General features: G+C 35.8%; 1 protein-coding gene across 7 annotated transcripts in view; it reads left to right on the top strand.

Annotated features, from left to right (window-relative positions):
- LOC149831176 (U-box domain-containing protein 4-like) overlaps positions 1-16,874 on the top strand; it is a 65,806-nt gene that overhangs the window by 3,147 nt on the left and 45,785 nt on the right. For 4 of the 7 annotated variants that reach the window (XM_090013723.1, XM_090013721.1, XM_090013717.1 and 1 more), the window contains one exon: positions 7,199-7,476. In XM_090013723.1, the coding sequence (XP_089869849.1) occupies positions 7,204-7,476 (273 nt within the window). In that variant the 5' untranslated portion in view covers positions 7,199-7,203. Of the gene's footprint in view, positions 1-698; positions 825-7,198; positions 7,477-16,874 lie in introns of all 7 variants that reach the window. The other 3 variants (XM_090013719.1, XM_090013718.1, XM_090013720.1) reach the window with 1 other exon arrangement.

Here is a 16,874-nt window from a genome sequence, read left to right as displayed (position 1 = left end):
ACAAAAAACAAAAACATGAGACAAAACATAATAGTGTATGTCCAAAGATCATAGTTGTAATAACATCCTATGTACAATAGAAAATGTCAACATGGTAGTAGTTTTCATCAAAGGCTTAAAATCAATAGTTTAAGTAGTCTATCCTATTGTTACTAGAACTGAATTAGTGTTGTGAGGGGGACATTTTAGTCCTCCCTTGTCAAAGGAGTTTTTTTTTACCTTTTGTGTAGATATTTTGGATTAGAATGTAAAAGGAGTAAGATATTTTGTTTATATTGCTTTATAGTTTTTAAAATACTAAAGGAAATGGATTGGAGCTATGTAACACAGATTCTTCTAACAGGGCACCGCATCCGCACCCATTCCTTTGTGTCAAGTGAAGGCAACCACATTGAGGTCCATTTCTGTCCAAAAGTCGATTCAGTTAACCTTAACCAAGTCCAGTTTTATCTATATATATATATACATAAATGCACACACACATATGTAGTGTTAACTTAAAACTGTTAACAATTATATATATATACCCTCCTGCAGCCCCGCACCCAAGTTTTTTTAAAATGCCGCATCGCCGCATCCACACCCGCACCTATGTGACAGGATTGGAGTGAGCTTGGATACTTCTTTCTACTGTTTGCTTCTATTACTTCTTCAACATCGTCTTCCTCTCTTTGATTCCTCCTCTTTTTCTTAATTAGTTTCTGCAGGTACCCTGTGGACATGTTGAATATGTAGATGGCTACTCATTGATGAGAAATCATATTGATTCCCATATCTTCCTGGTGCACCATGCAGATTTAAATTGTTAATAAATTTGATGCAAGGTGAGCTTCCAATTTCATGTTATCAGCCTCAGTCTTGTTATATAGTGTCACACACATTTAAAAAGAAAAATAAGCTGAAAATAAAGTGCCTTGCATCTTAACCATAGAATGGCTACTATATATGCTTTGGTTTTCTTTTACTTCAAAAAGTTTGAATCCCCCACCTTCCCCCTGCAGTTTCAAGTTCATGTTTGCTTACCTTCTTGTACGTGTAATTATCATCATCGTACACATCAAGTTTTTCCCAACTAAATGGGCTTAGTTTTATGATTCTTTGCTTCACCTCCACATATAACCAACAACATACAATTTAAACTATATATGCCTTGAGGCTACTTTCATTCTTCAGAAAGTCTTCAATTGGTTGGACTCAAGAAATATTGGGACCACCAGATCCTGCTTTGACACATCCCACAAATCATAGCAAGAACAAAAGAGGGAAAAAATGCAGGCTCCAGTCATTGCATGGCTCAAGTCAAAGATAAAAGAAAATCCCTTCCAGTTATGCCCTCCTAAAAGCACTCTCCCTTAAGACTTGTCCTAAAAAAAGTGGGCCAATAAGAGCTTTTTCAATCCAAGCATTCAGATTCAAATCTGTTATGAATGGCCCTTGACAAGGGACAATAACAAAGATCCTTTCCTTACAAGTTACACCCATGTATAAATTTATAAGTCTCCAAAAAACTAATTATTGTGGGAAGCATTCTTAGATGAGTAATTAGAAGGAATGGAGGGAGCATCTTCCCAGGATTCAACAATCACCAATCAAAATCAAATGATTAGGAGATAGCAACCATCACAGCTAACAATCCTTGTGAAGGACACCATACAAATGAAAAGATGGATATCAAACTCAAGAAACAATAGGCATCTCCTAAAAGATATCTACACTAAAACACCAGTGCATGAACCAAAGAATTACATAAATAACTCGACTCAAACATGACACAGGATCAATGAGCAAAAAAAAATCCACAAATTAGTTGATGGGAAAATACCAAATGTGCATTTCCAGCCAATAGATGGATAACCACCATCCAAATCCACTGCCATCATCACTAAAAACACCAAAATCGTCAAAGTAATCATACTAATTGCATAACAATAACATAAATAATTAAACCAACTCAAATTAACATTTTTACCCATCAAACCCCCCAAAAAATATCTGAGGCAAATAAAGACACCAACCAACCAGATGTTGCTCAAAATGATCCACCAATTAATCGGTCAATCAAAAAGACAATAAATCATGATAAAATCCAAAATTTGGCCAATCTACCAAATTAGCACCTCCTTTTCTATTTTTAGTAGATTAGGGAGCTCTCATTTCACATGGGTGAAAACCTGTCTGTCAATAAGAAAGAACTGACTCTTTTAAAACCGTAAGTCCCTTCCGCCATGGCCTAACCAAGGAGAGAGAGAGAGAGAGGGAGAGAGAGAGAGAGTAGAAAACAAAAGGGTTTTTTTGCAAAATGAACCGACTTATTAGCGTTTTGCAAAAAATGTCCCTACCTTATATGATTTCAAAAAAACAACCCTTCCTTTTTGTTCACCTTTGCAAAATGTCCTTGAGATTATAAGTCATTTAATTCTTTGAGGGTAACCATTAAGGGTAGATGAAATGGCGGTTATGCCCTCATGGAAGGACCATTTTGAACAAATTGATAAGCTATGTCACATAGGTGCGGGTGCAGATGCGGCGATGCGGCACTTTAAAAAAACTTGTGTGCGGGGAAGGTATATATATAATTTTTAACAGTTTTAAGTTAACACTAATGAAATAAAAACAATTATCGTATCATCAATTCATCATGCATAAATTTATGCAATAAATCAAATTAACAATCTACAATTGTTATTTCTCGCCAATAAAAAATAACACCACAATTAAATCAACCTAAATATATTATGGCTACGCTAAGTGAATTAAGAAAATAAGAAACAATCAAACAAAAAATAAATAAATTATACTAATAAAAGAAGCAAACAATGCATAATTGCATACTAAAAGTATATCATACATAATGTATATGACGATGAGGTAATGATCCTAATAATTTTTTGCTTCAACATCAAGTTCATCATAAGAATGTAGAGTAGGCTCGGTTAAGTTTATGTTTACAGTGGTGAAATCATGCTCTCCCTCCAAGTCACTCTTGTGGGTTTATATCCTAAAATTTCGATGATCCTTGTCTGTATTACAATTAAAATTAAAAATGTTAAATACATGCATATTTAAATAAAAAAACTAAGAAATATTCAAATAACTAAGAGATAAATTAAAAAACAATATGTGTATTCCTCATTGGTTTGCGAAAGTAATCTAAGATTGGAATGAACAAAGACTAAGTACTCTGCACGTTTGCTGGTGAATTTGTTTCTCTTGATGTTATGGATTTGGGCATATGTGCTCAAATTTCTTTCACACTATAATGATGTAGCAGGTTGGGATAACAATCTCAATGCAAGACCTTAGTGAAGAGATATTTTTGATCCATATGTTGACCACCGCGTGATATGATTTATATCCTTCTCCTCTCTTGCTAATAATGCTTATTTATATAACTTCTCAAAGGAAAAATTTTCAAACTCTTGTGTGACTTGCTTTATAATATGTTGTTCTCGATAAAGTCTTGTCATACACATATTCCTATGCTTTGATATCTCTGGGTCTAGATTTGGAGGAACACGACTAACACTTTCCTTTGCATAATATTTAAGATTGAGAGAATGTGGCATGCAATGCAAAGGAGTATTGCTCTTATCTCATTTTTTCACTAAAATTGAATATATATAATTAAAAAAATTCGAATCATCAAGTGTAGGATCTTTTCTGTCATACTTGAAAACTGCAACTTGAATTTTTTCAATCATATTATCCCACATTTTATAAACTTTGTAAAGCATGGGCTCATCCTTGTCAACTTCTCTCAATATCTCTCAAATAGGTTGCGTAAACCAAAGTTATCGGAAGCGCCCCTACAGTAGGGGAAGCGCGAAACACCGTGCTTCCGAAATGCGTGGGAAAACATCCCCTGTTTTTGGGAAGTGCACTTCCCTTTTATGGGAAGCGTGCTTCCCCCTCGGCTTTCCTCTTTTTCCATTTTATTTTTTATTTTTTATTTTCTTTTTTCGCTTCCCCCTCGCTTCCTAGGTCGCTTCCGGTTCGCTTCCTAGGTCGCTTTCGAGACGGTTCGTGACTCGCTTCTAAGTAGTCCCACGCTTTCCGCTTCTTAAAATTTTGAAAGTGCCTCGCTTCCCGCTTCCCGCTTCCCGTATCGCTTCCGCTCCCTCGACTAACAACCATAGCTTAAACTCAAGAAAGTACACGACGTTATCTCAAAACTCATCATCAATAATGCATTTCGTAATTTCTTAAGGCTTAGCAACATCATCAACATGATAAAATGTCAATTATCATCATTCCCCATGTTAATCAAAGCATTTTTGACTTACTTAGTTCTTTTTACCATCACAATGATGAACACCAAATGTGTTTCAACAACCTTCACCAATTTTAGATCAGAATGCCTATTAAATATGACATTAACATGATGGTCGTTGACAACAAAATTCGTAATGTTTTTTAACATTTTTTTTAATTCCTCATTTCATGAACATAAAGCATATGCAGGCAAATCTTCTTCATCTTTTGGGTTGCAGATTCTCTTCAAGGTCAGATTCAAGTTATGTGCTATACAGAGAGTTCAAAAAATGTGAGGATACTCACTCCCAAACTCAATGCTGCACTTTTACAAACTGGAGCATTGTCTCTAACGATCTTCCCTATTTTCTCATCACCCACTTCTTTTATTAGTTCTATAAACAACCCCTTCAAATACTTAACATTTTTATATTACCCAGATGCATCAACTGCTTCCAATAATGCTGACTCACTAAGCGAAGAAACAATGAAATTAATTAGTAGATGCCTTTGAATATCCGTCCACCCATCAGAAACAATAAAAACTCCATTTTATTCTCATGAAAATTTCTTAATATCGAGCAACCTCTTAACATTTTTCCTCTCTTCTGCAAAAATTGTCGTTCATAGTTTTTTTAGTTTGGAGGTACATAACCACTAAAGTTATAAATTGTCAGTGAAAGAATTAAATCCTCCTAATAAGGATTTCTAGCTGCATTAAATGGAAGTAAACTTGAATAAAAATACCTTCTATCTATCTCCTCCCTTCTATATGTATTGAATGATGCTTGTATCGTTCTTCTACCTCCTATTTTTTTTTAACATCTTCTTAGTGACTTGAAAGTGGTACATTGATTGCACAAGAATCAATCATTCTCCTCCTCTTCTCATATTCATCTTGTATTTTTTTGTATTATTCCCGCATTGCCTCATTAACTCTTTTACATCCTAAAATGTCATGTCTTGATATCTTTAATAAATGGGCTTTAAATCTTATATAAGACCCAACAAAAACTCTCTCACAAATCTTGTACCGAAATTTCATATTTTCACTATCTCCTCCAGCTTTTTTAAGTCTCTCCATATGTACCTATAGTGTCCCATTATCACATGATGCAGCCGAAGAACAAAAATCAACACTACCGCTACCACTAGCCGTACCCACAAAACTTGCATGTGGAGATGAGGATAATACAATTTATTTCTCTTTGTTTGTGAGCCCTTTCCCTTTATTCGCCATTTTCGTTCATGAAACAAAAATATATAATTTTTATTAAAATAAAATTCATACAAAAATAAAGTTCCCAACACGCCTGGGTTCACACCTGCTGAACCTAGGCCTGGGTTCATCAGAGTCGAACCTAGCAGGTCTGAGTTCAACTCTTGCACGGAAGGAGAAGGAAGAAGAGAGAGAGAGAGAGAGAGAGAGAGACCATCGTTGTCGTCAAAAGAGGAGGAGAGGAGTCAAGTCATCATCGCTGTCAAAAGAAGATGAGAGGAGTCGGGCTGTCGCCGCCGTCGGAAGAGGAGGAGGAGAGAAGTCAGGGTCGGGGGGAGGGGAGGAGGAGGATTCGTGCCCTAACCTCCCACCCCCAAATTTAAAAAAAAAGAACCAAAATGGACTCAGTCAAAGTTGTTCGAGTCCATTTTGGACAAAGGTAACCCTGGTATAGGTTGACCACACTCGGTGCAGCAAAACATGAATTTTTCCACAGCAGGTGCTGGACCTGCACTCGTGTTGAGTGCAGCAACCTCTTTGGCGAGTCCGTATGACAGTTGATAAGATTCTGTTTTTCAAAAAAGGCTTCTTTAGCAAAACGACAATTGTGCCTCTATTAAAGTACCATTTTGGAAAAAAAACTAAGGCAGGGACATTTTGCAAAAATAGTAGAAATATCTATTTTTTAGAGTAATATCAGGAAAAATTTTATTTTGTGTTTTTCAAGTAATTTATTTTGCCAATATGTTTCTCATAAAAAGCAAGAAAGAATAAAAAAGTCAAATCAAGAAGGTGCATCCAAAACTCGGCTGCCACCTACTGCTGCAGAAATTGATTGGAGAGGTATTCCCACCATTGTAGTTGCCCCCCTCCTTTGATGAAGACGTAGCTTGAACCTCCAGTCAATAGGTACTATCGTGACCCTTCAGATTAGCAGTCTAATTCCAATCCACCAAGAATAGAAAACGATAAAAGAGCAACCTTGAATTTGGTTATTCTTGTACTATGCAATGCCACCATAAAAACTGTGGAGGTTGGGTGGAGCTGTCCAGAGAACCACTGCGATCAATGTTTCATTGTAGTGCTACAACGACGCTCATAAAAAATGAGAGAGAGAGAGAGAGAGAGAGAGAGAGAGAGAGAGAGAGAGAGAGAGAGATTTGAGAATTGGAGAATAGCTGCAGAGAGCCACCATAGAATGTGCTTCTAGGTGAGAACCACTGCGATCAATTTCTCCTTGTTAGAAGAAATTCCTCACAAAGATAATAATAAAGATCAATAAATTATAACAATTACACAGTGAGAGAACAAGTTAAAAAGTTCATCACAGGAATCAAATAAATAATAACCAGCCAAATAAAATGCAACATTTACTCAATGAAATACATACTGTTAGTGAGAGTGATTCTAAACTATACAATATTTAGAGTTTTTTTTAATATTTTCATTTATTTATATATTTTCTCTTAGTTGTAAATGTCTTCCCTCAATTTTTGCATTTGTGGAACACCTTTCAAGTTTCAATTGATTTCTTCAGAACACAAGGGAAAAAACATATTGTTATTTCTAGGTAATCTTGTTCTAGGAAATTTCTCGTGACTTGGGTTATGGGTTCTGTACATGATTCAACTACGAAGTTTTGTTTTCTTCCATTACTGTTTTGTGTCATATTGAAGATGCACAGACTTTACTACTCTTTCTTGGAGGTAATTACATATCTTGAAACAGGTCAGATGGAGAAATCAATGTTAAGAGATCTACTCAACAGCATGTCTCACTTCAATCACTTGTTCTCTAGCAGCAACATAAAATCTGGGCCAGCTCAAGTATACTACCAAAGTATAGCTGAACTGTTAACACTTCTGAGGCCTGTGCTTAATGATATTGTTGATTTGGAGCCACCTTTAGATGAACTCAGCAGGAGATTGGAAGAAGTGGATACATTTGTTGATGACGCTAAGAAATTCATGGAGGGCTGGCACCCATTGATGAGCAAGATCTACAATGTATGTTCCTTTATTCCAATCTGTGATGATGGTCTTTTTTCTTTTTTCATTTCAAGGAGTAGTATAGTCTAACAGATAATCTTCTTGTATGGTAGATTCTATGTGTATGGGTGGCTTAAAATATGAATTTCTACTCGAAAGCATGTAGAAATTGTTCTATGTTTAGTTTCCAGTTCTACTAAAATCACTTCCTAGACAAGCAGGATAAAATGGGTGAGAATGAAAATGAAACAGCCAGTGGCATAGTGTAAAAATGATGTATAGATATAGCAGACAGAAGGAATAAAATGTTAAGGACATCACACGTGAAAGAGTAATAACAGATATGCAAAGAAAGGGACATGTTTGTCACAAATCTCTTCAACATTGTGAAAACATTGTTTCGGTAAAACTTTTGAAATGAAAAAAACCTGAAAAGTTTCCCATATTAAATTTGAATTTTTTATGATATTGTTCCAATGTCTTTTGCATCATTCTCCCTATATTTTCACAACTAAACTAAAATAGAAATCAAATTTCTTTCTTCCATCATTTTTCTTTTTACTTTTAGCTTAAAACTTTACTAACTTTTTCTCAGGCGAACAATTTATTCGAAATTTCTGTTACTCCATGTCTGATAGATGCTTGAGAGCAAAGGTTGTTATTGGATGAAAAAGGATGAGGTTCTTTTGGGGATCCCAAAAATCTGTGAACTGAAGGTGTAAAAAATTAAGCATGGTTTCTGACACAACACATGGATCAGAAACCTCAAAGACATGAAAAGGGTATTACATATATCAAGCGGCTATGAAAACCTTGCAAATATCTAATTTGTCTAATCTAATAGGCAAAAATATGAACTCAAACCACATAAGAGTAGTTGGATTTTTTTTCATGAATTTGCATTGTATGTTCACTGATGTTTGCATCTGTTTTACTGTATGAAAATGCAGAGAAAGGGAATGTTTTATCGATCATTCCAAAGAAAACTTGGAATGTAGGGTTTCCCCCCCCTGTTTTAATGTACTTTATTTTGTATATCAAGGGCATTGTATCCTACTAAAACATTAATGATGTGCCTACCATCGTGCTGGTCTTAAGCTTGCCATGACTACAGTCGCCTCCCCGGCTGGCGTAAAACTCTGTGGGGTGACCTTCCCGGCCCCCAGGGAGAGCCTCCTTTGCTTAGCCTTGCAGGAAGGGGTTGCCCACATGGGGACTCGAACTTGGGGTAGGGGGAAAGCTTCCTATCCACAAGCTCAAGGCCATGTGGGCAACCCCTTGGGCCTTGACCTTCTCACTACTTTACTAAGAATGTCAGCAAGTTGGAAGTGGGTACTATAGTGTGTAATAATTCGAAATAAATTTCCTTTAAAATGATAATTGATGTTTGTGTGCTTAATCCTCATGATATATACAGAGTCAGATGTTATTCGTGTTACTACATTGTTGTCACAAAACAAGTCACAATGTATTTTCGCATCTATTTTCAACTTGCTAAGCATCAACTAGATCCATAAACTTTTCACCCATCTCATGTGTCATAGCTCTATATTCATTTTCTGTACTAATTTAGACACCTTATTTTTTTCTCTTTAGTGGCACTAGGTTTCTTCCCACAAGAGCGCGATACGTAGACGTAGATCTCCTATCCTTCAAAGGCCAACTTAGTCTGCATTTGTGTGCATATGTGCACTTTATCATTGAATTGTTCAATGATTAGCATGCAGAATCCCTTTCTTAGGGTTTTTTTTCAATTATCTCAGGATATGAGGCATTGTTGTTAGGTGTGCTTGCATGGGAGAATGCATGAAACTACTCACAACCTGTGATAGTTGGGTAGATAAGTTTTCCAACTAACCTTTGATACCTTTGGCTTCAAGTTTCTCACCATCACAAAGCATGAGTTTGTAATTTTCTTGAATTAGGATATCTATGCTTTAACATCCAAACACACATGTCTCTTTCCAATCTATACTATATTTATGACAAAAACAATTCCTTGTTTTGATTTAAGGACCTTTATGCCCAAGAAAAAGTGCAATGGTCCTAGATTCTTGATGTCAAAGTCTTTACAATGATGGTTTTCAAGCTTGCTATTTCTTCCCCATCATCACATATAATCGCAATATTATCAAAATAAACTATTAGTTATTCACAAAAAGCAACAATATGTACACCACTAGTCTTCACTATCAACCAATCGAAGCACCTTCACCAAAGGTATAGTGATTATCAACTTCACACATGAATCCCAGAATTCACTTCTGAATACAATATCTACAATTTCTCTAGACTTTCTTTTTTGTGCATGGGGATATGCATTCCACTCATTTGATAAAATTTTTTTAGTGTAATTATATTTTTTACTAGACTTTGCTCTGTCGAAAAAATCGTAGCAAATATAGTAATTGCACTGCGAATCAACTCAACACCACTAGTATACTTTCTCATCAAGTTCAAAAGCCAAGCATGATTGTAAAAAAAATTTAGTAACTTTTTGGTAACATTAATTGTGTGCTTTATCTCATCCATGTTGTTGATGTCCTCAAGCATGAGAGGTCCAAAAGAATGACCCATAATTTTTTGTCAATTCTTTATATGTTGCCCTATAATTTGTTGCATTATCAGTAATGAATTGAATAATATTTTGAGGTTGAACCTCTTCTACAACCTGATCAAATACCATAAGCAATAATCTGCTGTTTTGGTCGTATCGAATAAATCATTTGATTTCAAAAACATGGTTTCTTTGAGGTAATAGATAAAAAAATTTATTAAGGTCTTCGACTTTCTATCTGTCCACCTATCTGCTATGATGCTATACCCAGTCTCTTTCCATGACTGCTTCTTCTTATCAAAATAAGCTTTCATTTCATTAACATTAACATCTAAAATCTTTCCTCTTAAAGCATGATATGAAGGCATCTTGTATCCAGGCCCGATACTAGTTATGACATCTATCATGCCCTGAAAATGAAAGGAAGTTGCCACATTGAAAGGAATGTAGACATCATAGAACCATCTCTCAAGCATGACATTCGTCTGCTCGACTAAATGTTGAGTCATAGCAGTACGAATGTCGGGTTGCTCCCTAAAAGCAGTCTTAAGAGAGAAAAATCTCCTAATAGAGCCTCTAGCTCAACCTCCTCTAGAAGAATTCTCTCCTATTCCTCTTTCTCTTCTTTTTATGCCTACAACACTACTACTACTAGCACCAACTACATCTTTTCCCTTTACTGTAAAACTTCCTACTTCTGATGCTATGCTAGGGGCTATGTCACATGGGTGCGGGTGCAGGCGCGGGTGCGGGGATTCGGCACTTCCAAAAAACCCGGGTGTGGCAGGGGCAAAAATGTAAATATATATATATATATATATATATATATATATATATATATATATATATATATATATATATATATATATATATATATATATAAGGGGGTCCGGGGGTTCCCCCGACGCGGTTTTTTTCAAATTTCATTTTATATACAGCTGCACGATAGCGCACCCATCACGTCAGAAGAACAGTTCGTCAGGAGAACAGTGAATGCTAATAGCCAGCAAGGCTACCACCATCATTATCATTTATTATGTAGAGAGAAAATCCTTTACGAAAAAGAAGGATCAGCAAGGCTACCACCATCATTATCATTTATTATGGAGAGAGAAAATCCTTTACGAAAAAGAAGGATCAACAAGGCTACCACCATCATTATCATTTATTATGGAGAGAGAAAATCATTTACGAAAAAGAAGGATCAGGATTGAAAAGGCAGGAGCAGCAGCAACTGTCAACAGATTTTTTTTTAAAAAAAAATCCACAGCCCATTTCATAGGGCAATTTTTTAAAAAAAAAATAAAAAAAAAATGGACCTAAATGATCCTGGGTACGGTCAACACACCCAGGATCGGGTTGACCGCACCCAGTGCCGCACCCGCACCCGCTCTCGCGTCGAGTCGCGTCGACGCGGGTGCGGCACCCTGCTAGCCGAATCCCTGTGACATAGGCTAGGGGTTGTAGGATCAGAAGTAGGGAGCTCATCTTCGTCCTCTTATGGCTGCATATACCTCATTTCTGCCTTATATCTTTTTCTTGTTTTTTTCTCTTAGATCAGTGAGTAATTGCTGGCATTGCCATTTCACGGCATTCAGCAATTCCTTAACATATAGGTCGCAACATTAAGATGTGTGTAATGAAACACTAGTGCAAAGAACAATGTCACAAAGTGACTACAATAGATGCACAAGTATACAAATAATAAGCCACTAATGGGCAAAATACAATAAGCCACAAAGGGGCAAGCGACAAACACACAATATGAGAGAGAGAGCTTAAAAATATAAAGAATCTCTTATTGAAAATGCTTCAACAAACATTACAAAATAGTGGGGCAAGACCCCTTATTTATACACTCAATGGAAGCAAAGGGGCTCTCATAGAGTCGTTGGGGTCACATTGTGACCATTGGGGAGAATCCTAACGACTCTTATGTGGTCCCAAATCCTAATATTTTAAAGAAAAATAAAAAATAAAAAATAATAAAAAATAATAAAAAGAAAAAGGCGGCCCCTAGTGGACATGCTTATATACAAGTGAAAAGATTAAATTGTCCCTCATCTACCTCTTGTGCTCATTTCATGTTAATCCATTGAATGTCCTCTTCATTTAAAAGCGCCCTTGCTTTTTCTTTAACCCCTGCATCTAATTCATCAAAATGTTTCAAATTTATGGGATCAAATTGCTCTTTATGCCTCCTTGCTAATAACTTTTTTATTTGCCTAAAAAGATAACATGAAAAAATTAAAAATAGTTGAGTTTTGAATGAAAATGACAAATAAACTTTATAATTTTATATACCTCTGCCTCAGTCGTAAGTTGTAGCAAACATAAACGAGGTCATTGATCCTTTTGTGCTCTAATCTGTTTCTTCTTTTGGTATGAATTTGCTTGAAGACACTCTAGTTTCTCTCGCATCCACTTGTATTACATGTTTGACTTATAATATGAATGAGAAAAACTCTCAAATTTGGAACATAACTTCCAAACCTGGCCCATAAGTCTGAAAACAATAACAGATAAACAATCATACAAAACATCATAACTAACTAACATTTTGAAATTAAAATTGAAATAGACAAAATAAATTACTTAGACGTATTGTGGCATGGTTTTACACTGTTGCAGGTCTTCCCATATCATACAATGCATTATCATAAGTTTCTATTTCCTTATGAATTTGATCTTGAATGCTATAATCAGGGTTCAACCTTTCGATGCAATCCAATAGTCTCTTGTTGACTTCTCTGTCCATTATAAAAGTAGGAGAGTATCTAAATGCAAGATTTAAATAGTATGTTGCAATATGAAGAGGTCGATAAAGTTGCCCAATCCACCTATGATCAATGATGTTCCATATAGGTATGTAGAATTTTTTCTTCCCCTTCAAATTATCTCTAATGGCCTCTTTTGCCTTATCCATGGCCTCATAGAGATAACCCATAGTTGGTCTCTCTTCACCGTCAACCAATCGAAGTACCTTCACTAAAGGTATAGTTATTCTCAATAACTTCACACATGAATTTCAAAATTCACTTCTGAATACAATATCTATAATTTCTTTGGGCTTTCTTTTTTATACATGAGGATATGCATTCCACTCATCTGATGAAAACATTTTTTTTTAGTGCAACTTTATTCTTTACTAAACTTTGTACTGTCAAAAAATTTGTAGTAAATCTAGTAATTGCATTACGAATCGACTCAACACCACTAGTGTACTTTCTCATTAGGCTCAAAACCATATTGGGTAAACTCATGACTCGGGCTCGAATCAGACCCCTATTGGTGACTCGGACGAGTCGGGAAATAACTAAACTTCAAGCTAATATGTCAATAGCTAAGTTACAAAAACATATAATTATACATAATTATTAACTTTTTTCATCAAACAATATTAAATTCTTCATAACAAGTGACTTTATATAAGAATTATGCATTAAAATAATAAAATACATGATAAAAATTTTATTTAATAGGTTGGATCAACAATCCTGAATCGTGACCTAGTTAGGGTCCGATCCGGGTCGACTCGTGCGATTCCTGAGTCGACTCGCCGAGTTTGCCAACTATGCTCAAAACCCATGCATGATTGTAAACAAATTTAGTAATTTATTGGCAACATTCAACTATTTGATGTACCTCATCCATACTGCCAATATCCTTAAGCATGAGGTCTATGCAATAAGCAACACACAGGGTCCAAAAGAATGACCCAAAATTTTCTCTCAATTCTTTACTTGATGCCCTATAATTTGTTGCATTATCAATAATGAATTGTATAATGTTTTGAGGTTGAACCATGGTTGTCAGTTGAGGAAGCGGGAGGCGATACGGGAAGCGAGAGCGGGAAGCAAGGCACTTTCAAAATTTTAGGAAGCGGGAAGTGTGGGATCACTTAGGAGCGAGTCGGGAATCGTCTCGGAAGCAACCTAGGAAGCGAGGGGGAAGCGAAAAAAATAAAAATAAAAAATAAAAAATACAAAAAAATTGAAAAAAATTGGGGAAGCGTGGGGGAAGCGCGCTTCCCATAAAAGGGAAGCATGCTTCCCATTTAAAAGTGGTGCTTCCCCGCACGCTTCGTGGAAGCGCGCTTCCCCTTTTACCTAGGCGCTTCCGGTAACTCTGGGTTGAACCTCTTCCACAACCTGGTAAAAAATACTCAACAATACATCTGTTGTCTTGGGCATATCAGACAAATCAATTAATTTAAAAAACATGGTTTCTTTGGGGCAATAAACAAGAAAATTTATTAGGGTTCTCGATTTTATATTTGTCCACCCATCTGCCATGATGTTGCACCTAGTCTCTCTCCATGACTGCCTCATCTCATCAAAAGAAGCTTTCACTTCATTCATATTATCATTTAAAATCTTTCTTCTTAAAGCATGATATGAAGACATCTTGTATCCAGGCCCGATACTGGTTATGGCATCTACCATGGCCTGAAAATAAAAAAAAATGCTGCATTGAAAGGAATGTAAACATCGTAGAACCATCTGTCAACCGTGACATCTGCCTGCTCGACTAAATGCTGAGGAGTTATAGCAGTACGAATGTCGGGCTGTGCCCTAGGGGCAGTCCTAAGAGGGAAAAACTTCTAATAGAACTTCTAGCTCTACCTCTTGGTTATCCTCTCGAATAACTCCCTCTTGCTCCTCTTCTTTTTCCTTCTTCTTTTTGTGCCCGCAACACTATTAATGCATCAACTCTACCTTTTTTCTTTGCTGCGGAACTTCCTATTGTTAAAATATATAAATATACATGTATTGTAACTGAAATACCCAACAAGGGTATTTCAGTCTTTTCACTGTAATAGGTGTCAGCCCATTAAGGGCTGACAACCCTTTTTCACCTTTTTATTTTTTGTTTTTTATAATTTTTTGTTTTTGAGTGTTGGACCAACTCTAATATAGTTGTTGGAGCTGCTCCCAACGGTCATAAATATAACCATTGGGAGCATCCCAACAACCATATTGGTGTAAGAAAGTATGCGGAAATGAATTGCAAGAATGCATAATGCATTCATAAGGTCCAACATTGGACAAACACAACCCCACAATGGGGAATAACAAAATGGTCCACCAAGGGACACCACAATAAGCCTACGAAGAGGCATAAGTTACATATGCTTTATTGAATGAGGGCCTAAAAGGTCATACCTTACATGGGGGAATACCCCTCTATTTATGCATAAAGGAGTGGGAGAAAGAGTGAGAGAGAGAGAACATTGGGAGGCCCAAAAGGGGACTCGTTGGGCCCTCAATGGTCACATTTGTGACCGTTGGGGGTCCAACGACTCCTTTAGTTGGGACCCCCAATGCAATGCAATAAATGCATTTTACAATAAATGAAAAATAAAAAGGAAAAAGAAAATGTAAATTAAAATACATGTAAAAAGATGTAAAGAGACTAAAATGCCCCTAATGGGCAGAATTACAAAATACCCTTTATCAGGTATGATGAGATAAATACATATATATGTATATATATACATATATATGTATATATGATTACATATATTTTAACACCCCCCCTCAAACTTTGCGTGGGGATAGCGAGAAGATTGAAGATACAAAAGGAGGGTTTCAGTCTTCAAAAAATCTTCAATGGAAGTCATCAACATTATAGCACATGAAAGAACTTTGCATCTGTCAGCCTTTAACTGTCTTTAATGATCATCCCCAAGCTCCTTTCACGATGTATCATAGATGCTTCATTCATCCCATCTTGAAGATCCTGTGGAACAAGCCAAAAGAACTCCAAGTAAAAAGTACCTTTGTATCTTAATCAAATAAGATATATCAAAAAAATGGATAATAGACCATAACATTGATTAAGAAGGACAATGATTCAAAAGATAATTTATGCATTTTGATTGAGTATTTATGCAAAACACGAATTAACCTTAAACATTGATAAAACACACTAAGTTCTTGAAGAAAGATAAGTGCACAAAGGCCACACTAAGAACATTTGACCAAAAATATCTCCAAGAACCATGTAAAAATGCCTTCAAAGATGTGCACTTTAAGCACCAACACCATAAAAGAATACGTGTGCAAAGACACACCAAGAACGCTTGAATAAAAGTACCCAAAGGTACAAAGGGGACACCCACAAATGCAAAAGATTGAATTTCTTAGAATAGGTGAGCACTAAGGCTCTCAAAATCATTCTTACAAAGGGTTTTATCAATATTTGGAAGTAAGGAGTGTGCACGAAGAACACTCACAAGTGCACAAAGACACACAAAATATGAGATTTGTATTAAGATCAAGTAAAAAAAAATCATGTATTAGAAATATATCTAAGAAGACAATGTTCACATAAGAACAAATTGCTCCCAAGGGAATGTGTACAAGAGCATACGAAAGAAAGCATGTTTAACACACATAGATCACCAATAAGGAGACATTTTATCAACAAAAGATGAGTTAATGATTTCTCTCACATCTTAGAGAGAAGAAATTCTATGCCAAACAAATGCCATATGTGAACTTGCAACGACATGATCCAGAAAAACATCCGCCCAAGAGTCAAGAGCATAAAAGGAGTGTATAAAACACAAAAGTTCAAAAAGATTTAAGTCCACTTAAGAGGCAAAATAATGAGTGCTATTTTAGTAGAGAACTTTACACATTTAGGAACATCTCACTCAAATGATTGCAATTACAAAAACTCATTTTGCATATCAAATACAAAGGTGGTCAAAACCATACGCACTTAATATGTAGATTAAATGCCAAAAAGTCAATTTGATTTTAAAATATGCATATTAATGATATGATTCACTTGTATCTTTAAAAGATAAAATATGAATGAAATTTCATAAATTTCAACAATAGTTCATCCA

This window comes from Nuphar pumila, chromosome 7, assembly GCF_984573655.1.
Source record: "Nuphar pumila chromosome 7, dmNupPumi1.hap1.1, whole genome shotgun sequence".
Lineage (NCBI taxonomy): Eukaryota > Viridiplantae > Streptophyta > Magnoliopsida > Nymphaeales > Nymphaeaceae > Nuphar > Nuphar pumila.
This window is presented reverse-complemented; position numbering and strand designations above follow the sequence as displayed.